The sequence below is a fragment of the Paroedura picta genome, chromosome 14 (assembly GCF_049243985.1).
Source record: "Paroedura picta isolate Pp20150507F chromosome 14, Ppicta_v3.0, whole genome shotgun sequence".
Lineage (NCBI taxonomy): Eukaryota > Metazoa > Chordata > Lepidosauria > Squamata > Gekkonidae > Paroedura > Paroedura picta.
In genome coordinates, this window is record NC_135382.1 from 26939908 (window position 1) to 26962047 (window position 22140).

At 43.8% G+C, this 22140-nt stretch overlaps 1 protein-coding gene across 1 annotated transcript in view; it reads right to left on the bottom strand.

Annotated features, from left to right (window-relative positions):
- The window catches only part of VAT1L (vesicle amine transport 1 like), a 70496-nt gene that overhangs the window by 22780 nt on the left and 25576 nt on the right, over window positions 1-22140 (bottom strand). Inside the window, exons 4-7 of the mRNA XM_077310844.1 lie at window positions 18091-18233; window positions 9394-9497; window positions 8650-8705; window positions 5476-5670 (exon numbers count right to left, since the gene is read on the bottom strand). Coding sequence (XP_077166959.1) covers window positions 5476-5670; window positions 8650-8705; window positions 9394-9497; window positions 18091-18233 — 498 coding nt within the window. The remainder of the gene's footprint in view (window positions 1-5475; window positions 5671-8649; window positions 8706-9393; window positions 9498-18090; window positions 18234-22140) is intronic.

Consider the following 22140-nt stretch of genomic DNA (forward strand, 5'->3'; position numbering starts at 1 on the left):
ACACACTAAAGACAATGTAAAAAGAAGTAAACTCAAGAGCTCCATGTATGATGGTTTTGGTTCCCTGGCAAAAATCAGTGCTTTGCTCTGGGATTACTGGTAGCTCTGTCATTTCCCTTTCTGTAAAGCATCTCCAAGGTAGGGTCGCTACTCTACAGGTGAGATCTCCTGGAATTACAACTGGTTTCCTGTTAGAGGTCAGTTCCCCTGGAGAAAATGGCTGCTTTAGGAGATGAACTCTATGGTGAACCCTATCCCACTGAGTTCCCTCTCTTCTACCCTCCCCAGGCTACACCCTCCAAATCTCCATGTATTTCCTGACCCAGATCTAGCAGCCCTACTCCCCAACCCCCTCCCCTCCCAAACTCCACCCCCAAATCTCCAGGTATTTCCCAACCCAGAGCTGGCAACCCTAGTTGGCACTGTGTATTCCTGCCTTCCTTGAGAATGTTTTCGGATGGCATAGCACTGTGTGTAAAACATGCAGCGGCACAGGTTTTGGAAACGCTGTTGTTGGCCATCCCATCCGAATGGATTTATGTTTTGGACTCAGCAAAACGGAAACAACGTGAAAGATGCTGTTTACGTTCTCCTTGTCAGTTTGTGTCATCTGTCCCATCTGTTAATCTGGAGTCCTCGATTCATCTTCTCGAAGGTCTGCAGAATGCCAAACGGCATACTAAACCATCATTGCAAACTGATGAACAGAGAAGGAGGTAGTGCTGGAGATGAATCAAGATTCAAAGGCAGAAAACAATCAGTGGTGACCCGGAGTCAGCCGTTATGACTCAGAAAATAACAGGTTCATTGGTATTCCAGTCTCATCTTCCAGTTTGGTTGGGACATCGCTCAAACTGCACATGTTTTTGTTGGTGCCATAGGCTGAAGCAAGCCACAGCGGCTGGGTCATCTGCAAAAAGATGCCCCCTGCACAAAATTCAGAGGGACGCTAACACCCTATTTTGCAGTAGGTTCTGAAGCCCCCACCTGCAAGCAACGGTGCAGTTCATCACTGTCAAACCATACATCAGACTCACAGAATAATCACTGCATCTGTTTGCAAACCAGTTTGGAGAACATTCATTATGGTTATAGTGACATGAAGGAGACATTAAATTAAAGCACAAAACTCTTATGTCTGGATCTTTTCTACGAGGAATTACACAATGGAAGAAGGTGATTCTTCTATGATTCTGGGTGTCCTTCCTTTGGCATCTAACAGAAGATTAATCAGTTACTGAGCTATTGGATCTAGGGGTGTCAGCTCTGTGTTGCGAAATTCCTGGATTTGGGGGGTGGCATGGAGCCTGGGGGAGTTTAGGAGGCATGTGATTCCATATAGTCCATCCTCCAATGCACCTATGTTCTCTACGGGAGCTGATGCTTGTAGCATGATCAGTTGTAATTCCTGGAGATCTTTAGTTATCACCTATAGAGTAGCAACCCTACCTTGGACATGCTTTGCAGAAAGGGAAATGAAAGAGCTACCAGTAATCCCAGTGCAAAGCACAGATTTATGCCAGGGAACCAAAACCAATCTGGGTGTTGGCAGCTCTACCCAGAAATTATGTTGCAGTGTGGACCATGGTGAGCCACCTCTGCTTGCCTCTCACCTCAAAAACCCTACAGGTTCATGGTAAGTTGGTTACAATCAGACAACACGTTCTACCACTGCTTCCTCAGTCACCTGTGCACCTTTATGTCCCATCCATTTCTGAAAGAAGACATATTAGTACCACAGCGGCTCCACACTATGGATTGGTCTCCTTGCCCTTCCATAACTTTTTGTTCACCAAGGCTTTCATCTTTTAATCCTCACCTGGCTTCATCGGTGGGAAGGAGCCAAGTCTTGGTGGTAAAGCACCACCTTGGCATTTGGAGAGTTCTGTCTCTGGCATCTCCAGTTAGAAGGCTTAGGTAGCAGGTGACAGGGAAGACCTGAACCACAAATTCTGGAGAGCTTATGCTAGTCTTGAAGGACCAATGATTGGAGTCAGTATGAAGCATCTTTACATATCATTTAAAATAATCTCTTTTGACATTTTTTCCCAATATTGGTTTTATTGATAACTGCGTTCTGATTCAGTTGATTTTTTTGAGCCAACTCTGCCAATTTATTGGAAAGCCGTAGTGCAAATTATGCTCATCCATTTATCCAATATATTCCTACAAGCTTAGAATAAGAGTTGGTTCTTAAATACCGCTTTTCTCTACCTGAAGGAGTCTCAAAGCGGCTTACATTCACCTTCCCTTACCCTCTCCACAACAGACACCCTGTGAGGTGGGTGAGGCTGAAGAGTCCTGATATTACTGAAGAAGTGTTGGTTCTTATATGCCGCTTTTCTCTACTTGAAGGAGTCTCAAAGCGGCTTACAGTCACCTTCCCTTTCCTCTCCCCACAACAGACACCTTGTGAGGGAGGTGAGGCTGAGAGAGCCTTGATATCACTGCTCGGTTAGAACAGGTTTATCAGTGCTATGGCTGCATGTGGAGTAGGAGCAGGGAATCAATCCCGGCTCACCAGATTAGAAGTCGCTGCTCCTAACCACTGCACCAAGCTGGCTCTTGTTTTTCTAGCCCCAGTTCTTAAAAAGCAAGGGTGAAAATAGAATTTCAGTGCAAAAGACCCTTAACAAATCCTCCCTCAAACTGCAGGAGCCTCCTATCCCTGTTAACTGCAAACTGTAATATGCTTTGCAAATTTCCTGCTAAATTCGGAATAGGAAGTAGGCTTGTCGAACAAGCGAGGCTGGAGTCCTGAACAGCTTGCGTTTGCCTGCTTCTCAGAGTAATGTCAGAATGACAGCCAAATACTGCCAAATGTTAAATGAAATGTTACCAAACAAACGAAAGGATATTGCTTTAGGACTCCCAATATGGCTTGACATGTTTAGGAACTGGAGGCTCTGGGCCTGCCCTCTAATTCTAAACTGGACCCCAATCATTTGTTTGCTTATTGCTAGGGGCACAGTATTGTTAAGGTCTTGTAGAATATACTACATAGAATTGAGGCTACAAGCCATAAAGACAAGGCCAGGTAACAGCACATATGGGAGATAATGGCCATGGGAGAGTTGCTTGAAGGAATGGTGTATATTGGACCTTCTATGTTCTGGGTGGGTCAGATGGTCAGCCTGGTAACAGCAGTGCTCAACATTCCTATCTAAAACCAACTGGAGATTCTTGTTGCTAATATCTGAAAGTTAACTACTGTGAGTTCATGTCTAGGGTTACACTGCTAAATTTAGCCTGACAGTTCTGGCACCCATTCTGAAATTTGTTATGCTCCTTAATAAACCCCTGCTTACATGGATGATCATGTTGTAGTCTCTGTGCCTTCAGCTATTGCTATCTTGTGTGTCAAAAATTTCTACACAACATCATTTGCTCTCTTTTCCTTCAGTTCCAATGTTAAGCCCCCCCTCCCCTTCTATTAAAGCTCATGGCTCCATTTCTCATCTAGGTAACAATGTAAGAGAATGTCTTCTGAATCAGCATTCTGGTGGCTCAGGATCCTGTTTCTAGGGATGTATACCCAGGTATTTCTGGGCCAAACATATACCCTGGGCATGCCTAATAGGTATTTTTGGGGAATATTCTGGTCAGTCAAAATGGTATTGTCTTGCTCCCAGTCCACTTCCCAAATAACCAGGCTTGGCATCTTTAGCAAAAACGATATATTGAAAAGAAACAAACTAGGCTCATGATATTTTCTGTTAAGACTTGTTTGCAATACCCATACATATGATATATAACCCATCGGCCCCACCTTCATGTCAAGTCATACCACCCCACTCCAGAATGTATCCTCCCAGTTTCCACAGGCATAGTTGTTACGCCCAGAAGGGATCACCAAATGCCAGACCTTGCAGCTCTGAAGGCAGTGTTGGTGTTAGCACCAAAACTTCCTCTTCTCCCAGCACCCATTTGTCAACAGAAAATTAACACATGGCAAACACAAAGTTCAAAGGGAAACTACAAACAACCCCAATCATTAATTTCCATTCATTTATCTATGTATAGCTGTCTAAACTAATGACCATCCCAGCATTTTTGCCAGTAAATTCCAAGTGAAAGAAACCTATATACAGATGACTTCATTTTCTTATATTCACCCTCTTGTTATGATAGTTTCTCCCAGGACCCTCCTTCTTTTCCATCTGTTGTCTAGAGTGCTATAGTTTAGCCTGGAAGCTCACTGAGACGGAGATTGGTTATTTCCTACCTTATGTTACTTTGCACACATTTCTGGCAATATCTAAGGGTAATAATTTATAAAAAACACAAACAGTTTCTTGCAATGCATCATCCTTTTGGCGGTGTATTCTCATGCTATATGCAACATTTGCATTCTCATTACACATCTAACTTTTTGCACGAAGCCATCTGCAGTCTTGCTGTATTCTAAGCCTTTCACTCCAAACCATCTTCCTTCTATCGAGAGAAACGCACACAAGACCGACCAACTGAATGCCTGTGCCACTCAAAAGCTAACAAAGCTGACAAAATCTATGATGCAATGCAACTGAGAGCAAATCACACACAAGTCACCTCCAGAATAGACTTCTGTAACTCGCTCTACGCGGGCCTGCCCTTGGGCTTAATCCGGAAGTTATGGCTGGTGCAAAATGTGGCTGCCAGGGTCCTCACAGGGACACCTTGGAGGGCCCCCATCCAGCACGTGCTGTGGCAGCTGCATTGGCTACCGGTTGCTTTCCGGATTTGGTTCAAGGTTTTGGTATTGACCTTTAAGGGTTCGAACTTGCTGGTCATACCCGGCCCCCGAGAGGTGCATCTGGCCTCAACCAGACGCACCTCCCGGGGTGTTGAATTTTACTGGGGGTTTTACTGTAGTTGTTGTAATTTATTAGGGTTTTTATTGTAGGTTTTATTGTTGTAACCCGCCACGAGCCACTGGGAGTGGCGGGATAGAAATCCAATAAATAAAAATAATATATAAATAAAAGGCAAATGTCTAAAGCCCTTCGGTAAGAACCTGATAACACCAAATAAAACGGCACACAACTAGAGTCTATTAAAATTGAAACTGTCAGTAGCCTTTTCTATGGGAAGTCAGTGCTTGCCAGAAAACCTCAAAACAGAATCCCTCCAGGGTTCACATGTGTCTATATTATTTTTCAACTATTGCCAATATGTAATTATCAGATATTGGGTTATTTCATTTTCGTGAATAATTCATTAAGAGTGCTTTAAAACAGGGCTAGTCAACCTGTGGTCCTCCAGATGTCCATGGACCACAATTCCCATGAGCCCCTGCCAGCAAATGCTGGCAGGGGCTCATGGGAATTGTAGTCCATGAACACCTGGAGGACCACAGGTTGACTACCCCTGCTTTAAAATATATCAAAGCATGGCCGGCTGATCCTGCACTGAGCAAGGGGTTGGACTAGATGGCTCATGTGGCCCCTTCCAACTATGTGATTCCACGAGAAGGAGAAAAAATGGCGGTCTTACCTCTTCCAGTGCCCATAATGAATCAACCCGTGGCTTGATCTTCTTCTCGTTGTACAGTGTTATGAGTTTGTCCATTACATTGTGAATCAGGCCACTTCGGCCTTGTTTGAAAAGCAGGTTCAAGAGAGAAAATCCCGCCATGACTTTGTTCTCTTCATATAGCTTGATTGGGTTGACTTTCTCCACTTGCCACCACTAGAGTTAACAAAGTAAATAAGAATAAAGTCATGCACAACGTGCCTTGACTAGGAGAGCACAGGCTAACCTCATCTCATCAGATCTCAGAAGCTAAGCAGGGTTGGCCTTGAGCTAGTATTTGGCTGGGAGACCTCCAAAGCAGTGGTAGTCAACCTGTGGTCCTCCAGATGTCCATGGACTACAATTACCATGACCCCCTGCCAGCGTTTGCTGGCAGGGGCTTATGGGAATTGTAGTCCATGGACATCTGGAGGACCACAGGTTGACTACCACTGCTCCACAGAATACCAGGGGTTTTACACTGAGCAGACAACTGCAAACTATGCCTGAAGGTCTCTTGCCTTGAAAATCTTATTTATTTTATTTTTTATTTATTTATAATTAGTTTTATATACCACCGTTCCCTGGTGGGCTCGTGGCAGTTTACAATAATAAAAAAATAAAACACAGTAAAATCCCATATGGGGTTGCCATAAGTCAGCTGTGACTTGATGACACTTTTCATCACTACCAAGTACAACATTAGACAACATAAAGGGATGGACACTGGGGTAAAAGAACAAAAGTACTATGTCTGTCCCTATGTCCGTCTATCTCCTGATGGACTTTGACCTGGCAGTACCTAATCAAGAGAGAGGTCTTGGAGAACACCTCAAAAATCCCCAAAATAGTATGATTTAAAGGGCACTCTCTTTAAATGCCTTCTGGGTGAACTTGCAGGTGTTTAAAGAAACACTGAGTCCTTTAAATACCTTTGCCATTCTTGCACGGCTTGCAACAGGCATCTAAAGGGACTGCATTCTCTTTAAATGCCTCCCCTCTATTGAAAGCAATGGAGGATGGGGGCTCTTCTTTGGGGGCCCATAGAATAGGACTCTCTGGTCCAATCTTTTTGAAATTTGAGGGATGTTTTGAAGAGAGGCACCAGCAGCTATGCTACAAATTTAGTACTTATACATAAAAAAACAGTGGCCCCAGAGCCACAGATACCCCCAGATCGATTCTCCATTATACCCTGTGGGGAACATTGATTATAGTGGTGGGGCTGGTGGAGAATACATCAATCTATATGGGTATTGCAAATGAGTCTTAGCAGAAAATATAATGAGCTTAGTTTGTTTCTTTTCAATATATCGCTTTTGCTAAAGATGCCAAGCCTGGGAATTTGAGAATAGGACTGGGACCATTCCCTCCCACCTCTTCCCCCAAAATATTCACCAACTAGATGAGCTATCAGAATTTGTCGGAGCGATTCACCCTGTTGCTTTCAACACAGGAAGTCTTGTTTTGTTAGGGACTAAAGAAAAGCTTGCTGGCTAGTTGCGGGTGCCGCTTTTCTAAAGGGTCTCCAGCCAAATTCAGACCGATATTGCACTCTGGACTGCCCCTAATTATCTTACAGTTTCCAGTGTAATTAAGACTGCCGACTTTAGCCCAAAGGCATCCTTGCGAAAGAAGAAGCCAGCACTTGCAAAAAGGGCCAGTTCTTTTTAATTGAAAAAAAAGGCATATTTGATAACTTGATTTTTAGTAGTTTAATTAGATTGGGATAAAAAGCAATTTACATTTTAATGAACAATGCAATGCACTTTCCTACTTTTTATTACTGAGCCCCCCCCCCCCTTAACAGCTTGCTCTATTTCTGGTGGGTGTTGGTTTTTTAAGTGTGATATCTGTTCCGCAGCAGGGGTTGGCTGAAATTTAAAGTCTTAAAATCAATATGTGCTTTGCTGTTCACCGGTGATAAATAAATATTTAAAATAATAAAAATCAATTACTAAGGAGTTGGCCAGATCTGTCGCTGTTTCAACAGCCAAAACGTTCTGCTTATTCACACCCCAGTTGATCTAGTTTAATATTTCATCAAAATCTTGCTTTGGGCCCTGAATGACCAACATCTTCCCTTCTAATGACTGATGTACCTCCCACTTGGCAACTCCAGATCTAGATTTTTTTCAAGTCAAGTCAGATTTTATTGCATGTAGCCATAGGCCATTGCAATACAAAAGGAAAATATAAAAGGATTTAAAACATTTCAAATCAGTAATAAAAAGAATGTGCAATCTCAGACAACAATCTCTTAACATCATAAAAACATTTCCAGACTACGTATGTCCACCTATCCTAAAGCTCCTCTAGGTACTTGCTCTCTGCAGCACCACTCTGGCCCTTATTTTCTTTGCTGCAAGGGCAAATAATGACATTTTGTTAGAAACAAATGAATTAGTATCAGCTAACAAAACACAAGTTTTTCCTGGTCGGATTAATCATTTAGCCCATCTAGTAGGCTCCAGATCTAGATAATATTTGTCTCACTGTAACCAGCTGTCACAAAAAAGGGTCCTTTATTTCTTTTAGCTGCAACTCCACAAGAAAGAAAAAAGCCAACCCAAGGCAAGCGTAATAATGTCTGTGCCTTTAATTCTCAATAAGACATGATGTAATCGATCATTGCATTTGGGGGAGAGAAATTAATGCAAACAAACGAGAGCAAAACTTGACATTACACAAGCAAAGCATGAAAGAGGGACATGGCAGTGAAATCGTAAGCAGATCTACACTTTTATATGTGCATTTGGGTCACTGAGCTTAGAAGGAAGATTGCATTGTGAGTCTGAACAGAGACACACTGGCAGGACGTATGCAAATGTATCCCTTCCCTCCAGAATGACTTCTCCTAAGCTGCTTGCCTATTCATGGAAGGAAAAGAAATGGCTACTTGTATTCAGACGGGAATGGGTTTAAGCAATGCCCCTCTAGCTATTTCTTCACTCACACAGGCATCCTCCTACAATTGTCCCCCCCCTTTTTATAAATGGGAGTGTCTTAATGCATCTCTTGTCTAGTTAGCTACTCAGGATGCAAAATCTTAACCAAGCTGTGAAAACAAAAAAAAAGGAATGGTAGGCACATGAGAAGAGCAGCAAATCAATGCACGACCACCACTAAGGAGAGCCACAAGAACCTTGTACTTACTGATTTTGCAAAGCTGAAGAAACTTTTGGTTTCCCCAGTAACCATATTTGATGATCCTGAAAAATAAAAGGGGAGGGGAGAAAGAAAAATCATGACTGCAGACACTGCATTGTGTGTTGTGAGGAATGGGCCAACAATTTTTGTACCTTTAGTCAAAAAAGAACCAGATCATTTCTCTCTGTCCTGAAAAGCTTCCAGAAGAACTATTCAGAGAATTTCTGTTACAGAAATTGTGCCAGCCCCTGACCATCACTGCCTTTAAACGGATACAAAATATAGTCTTCGGATGGATTTCCACTACCTTTGACAAACCCCCTGGCATTAACCTCCCAATGCAAAGCCCAACATGTTGGGTTAGAAGAACTGTGCCATTAAGTTCATTCTGTGACCACACTTCTGGCACTAATGTTCTAGTTCCCTGCCAGAAACAAACTGTACCATAGAGTTTCTGCTGATGCCTAAAGCTACCACCTTTACTTCCAGATTTCCCATGGAAGTGATGTCCTCACACTTGTGACTCTGGGAGTTTGGTGGGCCTGGGCCTGCCCTGGCAGATCTTAAAACTCCGTACGTCTATCAGTGTTGAAGGAGGGTGCTACTAAACTGCTATTTTCATTTGGGGAGTTCCCACAGATTGATGCTACTTAACACCTACCTGGGACAGTTACTATACAAGATGGAGATGGGAGGGGGATATATGACCTGCACAGTTCAGAATTTACTGACCAGGTGACTATCACTTACCATATAAAATATAAGTCCCGAGGGGCTTGAGAAGTCCAAGACCTTTCCCTGTGTTTTCCCCACAGAGGCAATCCAGAACAATGTCTACACCATCTACAGAGATTCTGGAAAACAAGAGACAGAGACCTTTTGAAACCAGAGCCTTTCATAGGAACCCCAGAAGATGCTCATCCATATGATGATGGTGTCATCCGTTCAGTCGTGTCCGAACCTCGGCGATTCTATAGGAAAGTTTTCTCCATTCGTCTCTGTCAATGACTGCTTCTTTCAGTTAGTCCACGGTCATCCCTGTATCAGCTGTGATTGTTTCTAGCCAGCGGATCCTTTGGCGACCACGTTTCCTTTTACCGCTGACCATGCCGAGCATTAATGATTTTTCTAGCGAGTCTGATCGCATGATGTGTCCAAAGTAAGTGAGCTTTAGCTGTAATATCTTCCCTTCCAATGACCTAGTTGGCTTACTCCTCTCTAAAACTATCTTGTTGGTAACTGGCTGTCCATGGTATTCGCAGCATTCGTCTCCAGCACCATAATTCGAAAGCATCTAATTCTCCTCCTGTCTTCCTTCTTCAGGGTCCTGTTTTCGCATGCATGGGTTATTATGGGGAAGACAATGGCGTTGACTAGCCAGCACTTTGTATTAAGGCTGATATCCTTACTCTTCCATATTCGGTTCATGTCTCATCCATTTAAGAGGAATTAAACCAACGAAAGCTAAAACCTGCACCATGAATCATACATGGAGCGGCTGGTGCAGTTGATTTGAAGCGTAGTGACGGATCCAGGAGAAGCCATTAGCTATCATAGTTATGGATCTTTGCAGATGATCTTTATGGGAAACGGCTGTGGCTTAATGAATATCTACAGGCAAAGGTTTCAGGTAACGGATGCTGCAAAAAAAGCCTTTGTCAGCTTCAGACCCTGGAGAGCTGCTCCGCTGTCACGGCAAAAAAATACTAAGTGAAGCAGACCAATGGTATGACTCGGCAATTTTTTGTGTTCATTAGTGGCAGAGTCCCTGCTTTGCATGTGGGAGACGCCTCCTATTTCTGACATCTCCGGTTAATGGTCCTCAAGTGGCAGAAGTCTGTTTTCCAACTAAACCGGTTGCTGTCAGTCAAAGCTGAAAGTTCAGAACTGGCGGTTCAGAGCTTACTTAGAATCATAAAATCATAGAGTTGGAAGGTACCTCATGGATCATCTAGTCCAACCCCCTGCACTATGCAGGACACTCACATCCCTATCGCTCATCCACTGTAACCTGCCACCCCCTTGAGCCTTCACAGAATCAGCCAGCTAGATGGACCAGTGGTTTGGGTCAATATAAGCCACCGTCTGGGAAGGAAAGTGGCACGGTATAGTCCAAACTTGTCAGAAGCTAAGCAGGATCAGTACTTGGATGGGAGACCACTGAGGAAGCCTCTGCAAAAGAAACTAATGGCAAACCACCTCTGCTTCTCACTTGCTTTAAGAGCCCCTTGCTTGGGTCACCATAAATCAGTTGTGACTTGATGGCACAAAATTATAATCCTGACTTGGATGGCCCAGACTAGTTTTATCCTGTCAGATTTCAGAAGCAAAACACTATCAGACTTGGATGGGAAACTACCAAGGAAGACTCTGCAGAGGAAGGCAACGGTAAACCATCTTTGCTTCTCACTTGCCTTGAAAGGTCTTTCCTGGGGTTGTCATAAATTGGGTGAGACTTGATGACACTTATGTATTTACATAAGCTATCTGGTATGCCTGAAGGGCACACCTGGTAGAAGCATGTGAATACAACTGTGCATTATACTCGTTTACCTGTCTTTTACATCTGGTCTTTGTCATGTCAAGAGATCACCTTCAATATGTCTAAGAGGCCCTCCTTTGCAGTCATTGTGTCAGACTAGGATCACAAAAACCCAGACTAGGATCTCAAAAGTCCAGGTCTGAATAGACCCTCTGTCATGGAAGCTTGTTGGGTGGCCTTGGACCAGTTACAGTTACTATGAAAGAGGTTTCTTTCATAGACCTGTTGCTGTGAAGATAAGGAAGAGAGAGACCAACAACAACACTCCCACACTGGGAAGAAAAGGAAGGTATTATTATCTAAAAGAATAGATTAATGAATACATAACGCTCTAGCTGAAGGACCCAGTTCAGTTGAGTCACCCTCAGAACTCTTAGTACTAGGACGGGGTCAGAGTTGGTCCCCTGCACTAGTGATGGAACATGGAATTACATCCTACATACAACAGCAGCAGCTACTGGTATTTCCATACAGGGCCTCATCTACATTTCTCTTGTATTGGTATAAACCTGGAATATGGGCCCCACCACTATGGGTTAGATCCAGATTCAGGCTTCCACCCATGGAGTGCAATTCCCCCCATCTCAGCAGTTCAAAATGCCCCTGGAATTCTCTTCCTGAAGGAACAGGATAGCTGTGGGGCATTTGGGGCTGTACCCTAACCTGGATGGCCCTGGCTAGACTGATCTTGTCAGATCTCAGAAGCTAAGACGGTTGGCCCTGGTTAGAACTTGGATGAGAGACCAGCAAGGAAGTCCGGGGTCACTCTGCAGAGGTTAGAAATGGGAAAACACCTCTTGCCTTGGAAACCCAAGGTAGTCACCCTAAGTTAGCTGTGACTTGACAGCCCTTTACATACACATTTTGTGCAGCCACACAAAAGGGAATGTGAGAAAATAATACTCTGCAGTCAGAAGCCCTTGTGTTTGTAGACATGTCTAGTCTGGACTATGAGGAAATAATTTGCATGGAAACCAGGGATTGAACCAGGGACCTTCCTGCATTCAAAGCTCCATAATCCATAGCCTTTCTCTACACTGACCAAGCCAATTGAGGTGGTGAAGCTAAAACGAAGACAATAAGAATAACCAATTAGGAAGGGCTGCAAGAACATATTGTTAACCTCTGCAGACTCTCTAGAGGAAGCAAGAAGAGATAAAAACCCCATGATTTATCACTATTACAATTTGACAAGGCTGGAGGGAAATGAGGCCAGTGAAGAAAACAAATTAAGGTTCTATGATATACAAATAAGGGAAGCTTGTAAAAAAGAATTGTGAATATTTTAAATTAACAAGAACTCTAAGACCACATGTTAATTACAATGGATTTTGTGACTCAGTGCAGCATTGATGCTTAATTTGTTAAATGATGCCTCCCCTTTTTTATTCAGGAGGACAGGGCTGCATTCAGAAGTTCATGATTGGGTACAAAGTAGTTGAGCTCACAGGCTTACTCCCCCCCCTTCCCTTGTGCTGCATACCAAGACTGAAGACAGCCCCCAATGATACAGTAGGAGCTGGGGCTCAATTATAGAACATGTACTTTGAATGTAAAAGGAATATGGATCTTCTGTTTAGATATCCTTGTAAATGGGAGATAGTCAATGGGCTACAAGGGGCCCACAACACAACTCCCTTCAAAGAAAAGAAGAAGGGCAGACTTCTGCCAGGGCTGATGCCTTCCCCATCTGCAGTTTGGGTAACAGGTTTACATCAGCCATCTGGGACCTGATCAACCAGCTCCTGGTGATGGCCATGGTTCTCACCCACATAGCTTGGCCCTGGTGGGGTGGTGATGGATTGGCAATGATTCCAGGGTCCCATCCTGGATTTTTGTCCCGGGCCTCAGAATCACTAAGACTGCCCAATCTTGGGAGTACTTAGAATGCGTTCTGACAATTTCATCTTATTCTGCTCTGCCTGAATCTGTGTTAAGCGTGCTCAGCCTACCTTTTCACTACTTATCAGGCATTGGGCTCTCCTCCTTCAAACTACTCTGCTTTCCTTCTGGCTCAGCCCCTGACAACTTCATTCAATTTCATTCAATTTCTGCTACACTCTGAGTTGGATCCAGCAGTCATTTCTACTCACTGAATGAACTTTTTCACTTCCACTGAACCAATGAAGCCCAAAATGATCTCAAGGGACCCTCTGCAACAGTACTGGGGAAAACGGGGAGTCTTATTTTACTTCCTTCCTTCTTTAATTTCTCTCCTTTCTCTCCAGTGGCACCCAAATTCTCTCTGCTGTCATTTTATCCTTGCAATAAGCCTGCGAGACACATTAGGATGAGCATATGTGCATGGTCCAAGGTCACCCAGTGAGCTTTCATGGCAGACTGGAGGTCTCCCAGATCCTAGGCCAGCAGTCTAATGACTATAAATCGCTGGCTCTCACAGTGGGAGATGCCATGCGGAGAAAACGGTTTCTTTTTCCATTGGTGGAAGTCTGCCACTGGATTCAGTCCACAGTAAACAAGAATATTTGCTTCTCCTTTCACATTTGAAATGGCAAAGTACTAACCAGAAGAGGCCAAACTGGACTTCACTCTTCAGTTGCACATTGCAACCACGTCATCGGAGGAGTCAGTTAACGGTTTTTCTTTTCTTTTTTTTAATAACACAATTTAATCAAACAATTATGAAAACCTTCAATGCAGCTACTTGTGGTAATTATACCCCAGAGAAGGTGAAGAGCATAAGGTGCACCCGACAGACTCAAATCCCCGCAAATGGTGTTGATCTCCCGAGAGTGAAAAGAGTCTGAAATTGGCTAATAGCAGTAATAGTCACAATCAAGGTTAAATGTCATGGCTCAAATGATGCATGCTTTAATTTTTTTCCCCCAGAAGCCACAAAACCAGTGCTCAGATGGGAAGCAAGAATCATAAAAATATGGAAGAGTTTTTCCCTATAGTTTCTTTATGCTAGAGTGGACATTTTCAGCAGTTTCTCAGAAGTAAGCTAGACATCCTCGGAAATCTGCTGGCCTCCCTGTTCAAATCCATCCAATAAAATTCCATTGGAGGATTTGTACTTATATAGTGTTCCCTCCTCTCCCTTGTCTTTTCTTGATAAAGATGCATCTTTGGTCATTAGATTTTGAGTTTTTAAATTTTTTTTAAAAACTAGGATTTTAAAATGTCTAATTTTGTAAATTTAAATTGTGGGTGTCATAGGATGCAATCCACCCTGAGCCTCCAGGGAAGGCTGGACTGTAAAACAGATAAAAATAAACTAGTTCAACTGGGATGACTGGGTCAATGTAGAAATGCTCATCTTCGCTTGGGTGGGCCAAGCAAGACTGTTCCACCAGATCTCAGAAGCTAATCAGAGTCAGCCTTGATTGGTCCTTGGATGGGAGACCACCAAGGAAGTCCAACGTTCATACATGGAACCAGGCAGTGGGAGACCTTATGAGGGCGCCATAAGTCAGCTGTGACTTGATAGTACTTCTTAACCACCAGAAGTAATCATGTATGGACCAGTAACTCTTGGGTTTGCTTTCACTGCAACAGACTTTCTAGCATTCACTTGACTGCAAAGTGTAGCAGAAAATAATAAAAAAGGCAAAGTCAGTTCAGTGCGGCCTCACTTCCCAATAAATATACTCAGGAGTAACATCTCATACATTGCTTTTTTAAGGCAATTTGTGGCTGATTTTGAATAGATGTAGTAATGTCACCATGACCGTTTACACACTGGAGGTTTCAAGCCGGGCTGCAGGCTGGAGTTTTAGTCATGGCAGGTTGCCCCACCACTTCCTGCACCCACATAGGGGAGCATTTGGCCCGGTGCACCTCATCCGCCCCTGATTTGTGCTCCTGCATGGGAACTGGGGCAGTGCGTAAACGGTCCATGAGATGACTTTCCCCTATCATTTTTTTTGTCTGGTAGCTTCTTATAAACCCAATTCCTATATTGGAATAGGATCCTCATCATTTTCTGTAAAGATCCAATGTATGCTAGCAGGAAACACACTCTCACTATCCGGCCTAATCAAGATTTCTGAAGTGGATCTAGGGAAAACAAAGCTTCCCTGAGCTTGGAAGATGGACATTTCTTAACTGAAAATCCACAGGCTATGAAACTTTTCCTTATTAAGTAAGATGTTGCCATTTACTGCAGTTTCTCTAGCTCTGAGATATTTTAATGCACTCGCTTAAGTAACCAACTTTAATTAAATGATTCTCAGTGGTCTCTGGTACGGCCTCCGGCATAGATCTTAAAACAGTACGAAAAGTTAACAGTCAACTCCGCCAGGACACAGGACAATGAGAAACAAAACAGCTAACCCAAACTCTTAGACATGCAACAGCACCCCCCACTGGTAGGGATGCTTATATCACCATTGCAGTTTCAGATGTGGAGATGGAATGCCTTACACTGTGGAATCTCCTGCTCCTGGGTTTGCCATCGACATGTAACTTGTGAGCACCCAGAGACACATCTAGTTGGCTGACGTAAGAAGCACAGAGATAGAACATATGGCCTAGGTCTGATTTGGTGAGGGGGTTCTCTTAAACTAAGAGCTAATTTTGGCTAAGGCACTGAAGTGGACAAGATTAGCTGTTATTTAGATTAAAACACAGGAAGTCTAGTGATGATGTGTATGCTCTTAATGAAAATACCATTGATCCCTCCCCCCTTGCTGGATCTTCATGGCTACTCCTGGTCAATGGGCATAGCCCCCATGAGGTTGCCTGGCTCAACCCCTCATGCTTTCTCCCTACTCCTGCTGCTGTCCTGTTATAAAATACCTAGGTTTTGAGGTTTCAGCCTGGGAGAACCAGACAGAGAAACCTGATGAATACCCACTTAATGAAAGATGTTTCCTTGCATTACAATAGGTGTTGATTGGATTTCCCCACCTTTATAAACTTGTTCATGGAAAGACATAATGCAGGGTGTTTTCTAGTGCTGCCCCAAGCAATTGACAACAAGTGTATTGTTGTAATATCATCTTTTGATGAGCTTTCTGCAGGAAAAGAAAAATGACTCACTTCTTTCAGATTATAATCAAAGTGCAAAGAAAAGAAAAGCAACTGTGCTGCTTATCATCCTTATTTTGGGAGCCGGTTCACATGATAAAATTTTCATGCCTGAAAACAGTACTCACGCTCTGGTAAGAGAACTAAGGTGCTTATACCGTTTTCTTGAGTAACTTACAAGGTATCTGACTCCCAAGCAGGAGTAAATTTGTAGTAAAATGGAGACCAAGGTCAAGACAATTCTTATTATCATATTGTCCATTACTATCCATGAAAACTGTACTCATGCTCTGGTAAAAGAACTAAGGTGCTTATACCGTTTTCTTGAGTAACTTACAAGGTATGTGACTCCCAAGCAGGAGTAAATTTGTAGTAAAATGGAGACCAAGGTCAAGGCAATATTATCATATTGTCCATTACTATCCATGAAAACTGTACTCATGCTCTGGTAAGAGAACTAAGGTGCTTATACCGTTTTCTTGAGTAACTTACAAGGTATGTGACTCCCAAGCAGGAGTAAATTCGTAGTAAAATGGAGACCAAGGTCAAGACAACTCTTATTATCATATTGCCCATTACTATGCATGGCTGTAGAAGTCGGACAGTGAAGAAAGCCAAATGGAAGGAAATTGATTCATTTGAAATGTGGTGTTGGGGGAGGGTTTTACAGATACCACAGAGTACCAGAAAGACAAAAAAGCCAGTTCTGGGTCAAATCAAGCCTGAATTGGCCCTAGAAACTAAAATGACTAATCTGTGGCTACCATATTTGCTTACATTGTGAGAAGACAATAACAGCAAAGAAAATCTGAAGGCAGTAGGAAAAGAGGAAGACCAAGAATCAGAAAGATTGACTCAATAAAGGAAGCCACAGACTTCAGTTTGTAACATTTGAGCAAGACTGTCTATAATAGGATGCTTAAGAAGGAGAGCTGGATTTTTGTACCCTGCTTTTTACTACCCAAAGGAGACTCAAAGCGGTTTACAATCACCTTCTCTTCTTCCCTTCACCTTGGACAAGACACTCATTGAAGGAGTTGAGGCTGAGAGAACTCTGAGAATTGTGCCTGGCCCCAGGTCACCCGGCTGACTGGCTTGTGGAGGAGGAGAGGGGAATTGAACCCAGTTCTCCAGATTGGAGGCTGCTGCTCTTAATCACTGCACCCAAGTTGGCTCTCTTTATTTATTTGATTCCTATACCACCCTCCCAGCAGACCAGCTCCCATGTCCTCCAGCCACCGCCAAGGGGAAGTAATTAATTCACAGGGTTACCCTGGGTTGGAAGTGACCTGATGGCACATAACACACACAATTTGTTAGTAATAAGGAAGGAATTTTCATACAAGTATCAGAGTTGCCGTTTCAATGTATGTGTGGGGTGGGGAGGGGGAATTATTGCACTGTTTACTACACTGCAGTAGTCTGAATAGCTCAGACTTGCTAGAGCTCATATTAATAATAATTAAAACATAAAATTATTTATAGCTATCCTTCCCCCAAGGGCTCAGGAGGCATAACAACATTTGGAACACTGTTATAAAACACTCTGTATTAAAAACATAATGGATCCCCTTGGTTCCAACCACTTCAAATATAATTTGGCTGGTGTTTTGAACAGGGGCTCCAGGATTTCAGCACCATTCTAGGCTTCAACCGTAGGCCTGACAGAACAGGCCCTGTGGAACTGCCCAAAGTGGTCGGCGCTTGAAAGTTAATCGGGGTCAATCGTGGTTAGTATTTGAATAGGAGACCACCAAGGAAGGCCAGGGTTGTCCATGCTAGAGGCAGGAAATGACAAGCCACCTCTGCTCACAGTTTTCTTTGAAAACCCCAACACTCAATGGCTTTTCCTTTTTACTGTGAAGTATTTTTATGGTCGTTCTCAGCAAGCATCATGAGATAAAAGCACTTACTTTTTGACCTCCTGGACGTAGTCTGCGTTCCGGTCGAAGAGATGAGTCACCGAATCTTTGATGGCCTCGTGTTTGAAGGAGGAGGCTGTTCCGAAGACGGTGACGTTGGGCACGGTCGAGCAGAGCTGTGCCACAGCTTGGCCCTGCCAAAAAGCATCACCTGCATCAGTCGGTCACACAAGCCCTGTGTAGTATCACCTGATTTTTCAGTATGCCACTTCATATTTCCCAGAAAGGTTACCTAAGAAGGGAATAGTGAACTGGCAGATTGTGGTCACCTGATATTGTGATATATGAAGTAAATAAATCATATTACGATGCTTCGTAATATGTGTATGTGTGTGTATGTGTGTGTAACAACTTGCAGAGGGTATCTCTGTCTCTCTTTTTCTGAACAGACATGTCCCTCTCCCCTGTTATATCTTCCTTCTATTGTAGAACAATCTGCCATGTCAGAGAGGGGCAAGAAGAAGAAGAAGAAGAGTTGGTTCTTATATGCCGCTTTTCTCTACCTGAAGGAGTCTCAAAGTGGCTTACATTTGCCTTCCCTTTCCTCTCCTCACAACAGACACCCTGTGAGGTGGGTGAGGCTGAGAGAGCCCTGATATTACTGCTCAGTCAGAACAGCTTTATCAGTGCAGTGGTGAGCCCAAGGTCACCCAGCTGGCTGCATGTGGGGGAGCGCGGAATCAAACCCGGCTCGCCAGATTAGATGTTGGTGCTCCGAACCACTACACCAAGCTGGCTCTCTGAAAGAACAAAACATGATACAACGGTGATAGTTTCAAACATGAGGTTATGTCATTCCTACACTCCTGTATGTCTGCAATATTCTCCAGTGCCTGGATCACCCATTATTTCTACAGTCAGCATACCAGACTATTGTTACAACTGGCTATTCTTAAAATAGATTTAACACATATGTACATCCTGAGAGAAAACTGGTGACATAAGGTGATCCAACCAGAAGTTCTGGCTGTTTTAATGCAAACATCAGAGATAGCTGTGTGGGGCCTGTTTAACTCCACAAACTGTCTTCCTTCTTAATGTGGATGAGGAAAAGAAATGTCGTTTCCAGAGGTCGGCCTCTGTGCAAGTCTAACAACAGGGCACTGTTCCATTACCGCTTGCATTCTAAACACACTGTAGAGACTTTGAGCAAGATCTGCAATGTGTCACTGTGTAGTAAGAAACACCAACACTGACCAGATTATAACCTAAGCAGGAGAGAAGGCAAATGGGTAGAGAAAGAGAGCATTGTTCCTGCTAAGGGTTGCCCTGGATAGACCATAATACCCACACAGTGCACCAAGGAAATCCTAAATATGCACATGGAATGAACTGGAGTCGTTAGAAAACGCTGACCCAGAGTCCAGTGCATTAATTGTTGAGATTCATTGTTGTTTTATTATATTATATATATATATATATATATATATGCTATCGTATTTTTGTTTTTACTGTAAACTGCCATGAGCCGGACTGGCTCTGGGAGTGGTGGGGACAAATCTAGATATACCGGCGTATAAGACGACCCCCCAACATTTCCACTCAAAATACAGTACTATGGGCCACTATGGGCAGCTATGTCTATCCCAACTGAAGTGCATCCGGCGTATAAGACGACCCCCCCCCCCACTTGGAGGCATGTTTTTCAGGGGGGAAAAGCAGTCATATACGCCAGCAAATACTGTAAATAAGTAAGTAAACAAAGAAACAACATTAATTATTATTGATAGAATGACTTTTAAAATATAAATGCGTGTGTTCACATTCCTCCAAAGCTTGCGCACTAACTCACTGCTATAATCATTTGATAGATCAGAAAACGCTTCAGTAAGAGAAAAAAAAAGAGCTTTGCTCAAGGCCATTTAACCGAACTTATGCCCTTCTGAGCTAAATCCAGTTCTATGCTCCCTTCACAGAAACTGAGCACAAGGTATTTCCATGCACAAGCTTCCCAGCTTCAATATCCAGCTTCTCTTTGGAGCTCAGATCCGTTCCCTCTCCAGGGACGTTGTTAAAACTTAGACTGAACCATAGAAATACTTTTGCTCTGAGGAGTTCACTCTCCTGTCAAGAGAAGCCCCTCATTAAGGAATGGGCTCGGTTTTGACTCGCCCCCTTCCAGGTAGTTCTCTGGCTCATTCAAGTAGACAGAGCTAACCAGGCCTTGGCTTTTCAGTGGGAGCATTTTGCAATCTTTGTCTAAGCCCAGCACCAAATAAGGACTGATGAGGCCACTCAAGATGACTGTCAGTAATTTTCCCATTATCTTGTTCTCCTTCGTTGGCAAGCACAGTTATGAAAAGGAGTTTGGGAGAGAGAAAAAGCATTATGAAATTACTGATAAAAACAGATCTCCTTAAATTTGCTCAGGTAATATAACTGGAATAAATTAGATTTGTATCTCTGATGTCCACTAGAGCAGTGGTCCCCAACCTTTTTATCACCGGGGACCGATCAACGCTTGACAATTTTACTGAGGCCCGGAGGAGGGGGGTAGTCTTTTGCCAAGGGACGTTGCTGCCACCCGAGCCCCTGCTCCACTTACTTTTCCGGCGGCGCCCCTGACTTCTCACCGCCCGCTGGGGGTCGCTGCCAGCAGCAGCAGCACAGTGCCATGCTGAGGGGGAGCCCCAGCCATAGCGGCCGCCGGTGAGCACCAAAGGTGAGCCGGCGGCAGAGTGGCTGGGCAGCCCCCGAGGCAGCAGCCGGGGAGGAGGAGAGCCTCCATCTGCAAATCTCCAGGAGTTTTCCAGTCTAGATCTTGCAACCCTATCATCCCATCCCCTGGGAGGACATGGCAATCCCAAAACCACTAGCAAACAGGGACACCTGGCCCAACAGGAAACCATGCAAGATGGAAGAAAAGGCCCCTAAGACCGGCCGTGGAAGCAGCATGATAATATCATTTTAGTCACACCTCTGTTTGAAGACAGGGGCTGATTAAAAAGCCGGTCTCAATGAGATACATTGAGAATGCAGAATAAAGCACGTGTGTGCTTTGGGGATCAATCCATCCAATTACTGGACAGTTTGCACTGAGACGAGATACGTGCAAGGCATGCAGGGAAGGTGGCTGCATTCCCAAGTGTTCTGCCCAAAGAGAAGGGTGCCTACACCCTGAGCCAGTGGCCACATGTTTTTATGCTTTCATGCTCAAACAGATAGCATATCATTTGTCGTCTCCTTGAGCTGTTTGAGGGCCCTCTGACCCTGACCTTGAAAAAAACTGGAGGTCAGGTCTTAGCTACAGGGGGACAATTAATGCTTCTGCCCACGCCTGTTAACTCCTGGAGGAACAATGCTACAATTCAGGATGTGTCAATGGCAATTTACTAAAATCAGTTCTCGGATTGAACCCACTTCACTTGCTGGAGCCTGGGAAAATATGGTCCACACACAACTGCGCACACATATCTTCTGCAATCCTTTTTAGTGCCCCCCACCTCCCCAAAGAACTGGAAGAGGTCTATGACTCAGAGAAAAGTCAGTTCCTTCCCTATCTCTCTGTCAATTCTGGAGGAGAGAGGATATTTAATTAGGAAACGGTGCTAGCGGTTGAGGCAGTGTTACAGTAGCAGCAGTAGTAATACATTTATTGCGAACCGAGATTCAAAAGCTCTGTGGTAGATTTCCTCGATGTTCGTCACATGCTAATGGATGCCAGAAGTAAACATCCTCACTTGCGCTTTTCACACCACTGTTTTCATTCAGGGTGTCCAGTAACAGACTGTTCCATCGCCTCTCTTTCCCTCAAGATGGTTCTTATGAAGCCTGTGATGGATGTGTACATATGATGCTACAATTCTAGGAGGCTAAGAACCGTCCAGCAGAGATTCCTACCCCAGGTGCAGCTGAGAGGACAAGGAATGCCTCAGCTAGAACCCTTCAAAGTTGGACAGTTGGCAGCCCCCATCAAGTTGCTCTAGATTCCTTCCCCCCTCCCACATCCAGACTTAGTGCCCCCGAAACAATTGCTGTAGGAGGGTTTTGTGTTCAGAGAAAATTACTGCCTCCCTTCCTCTCCCTCTTGGACAATTTTCC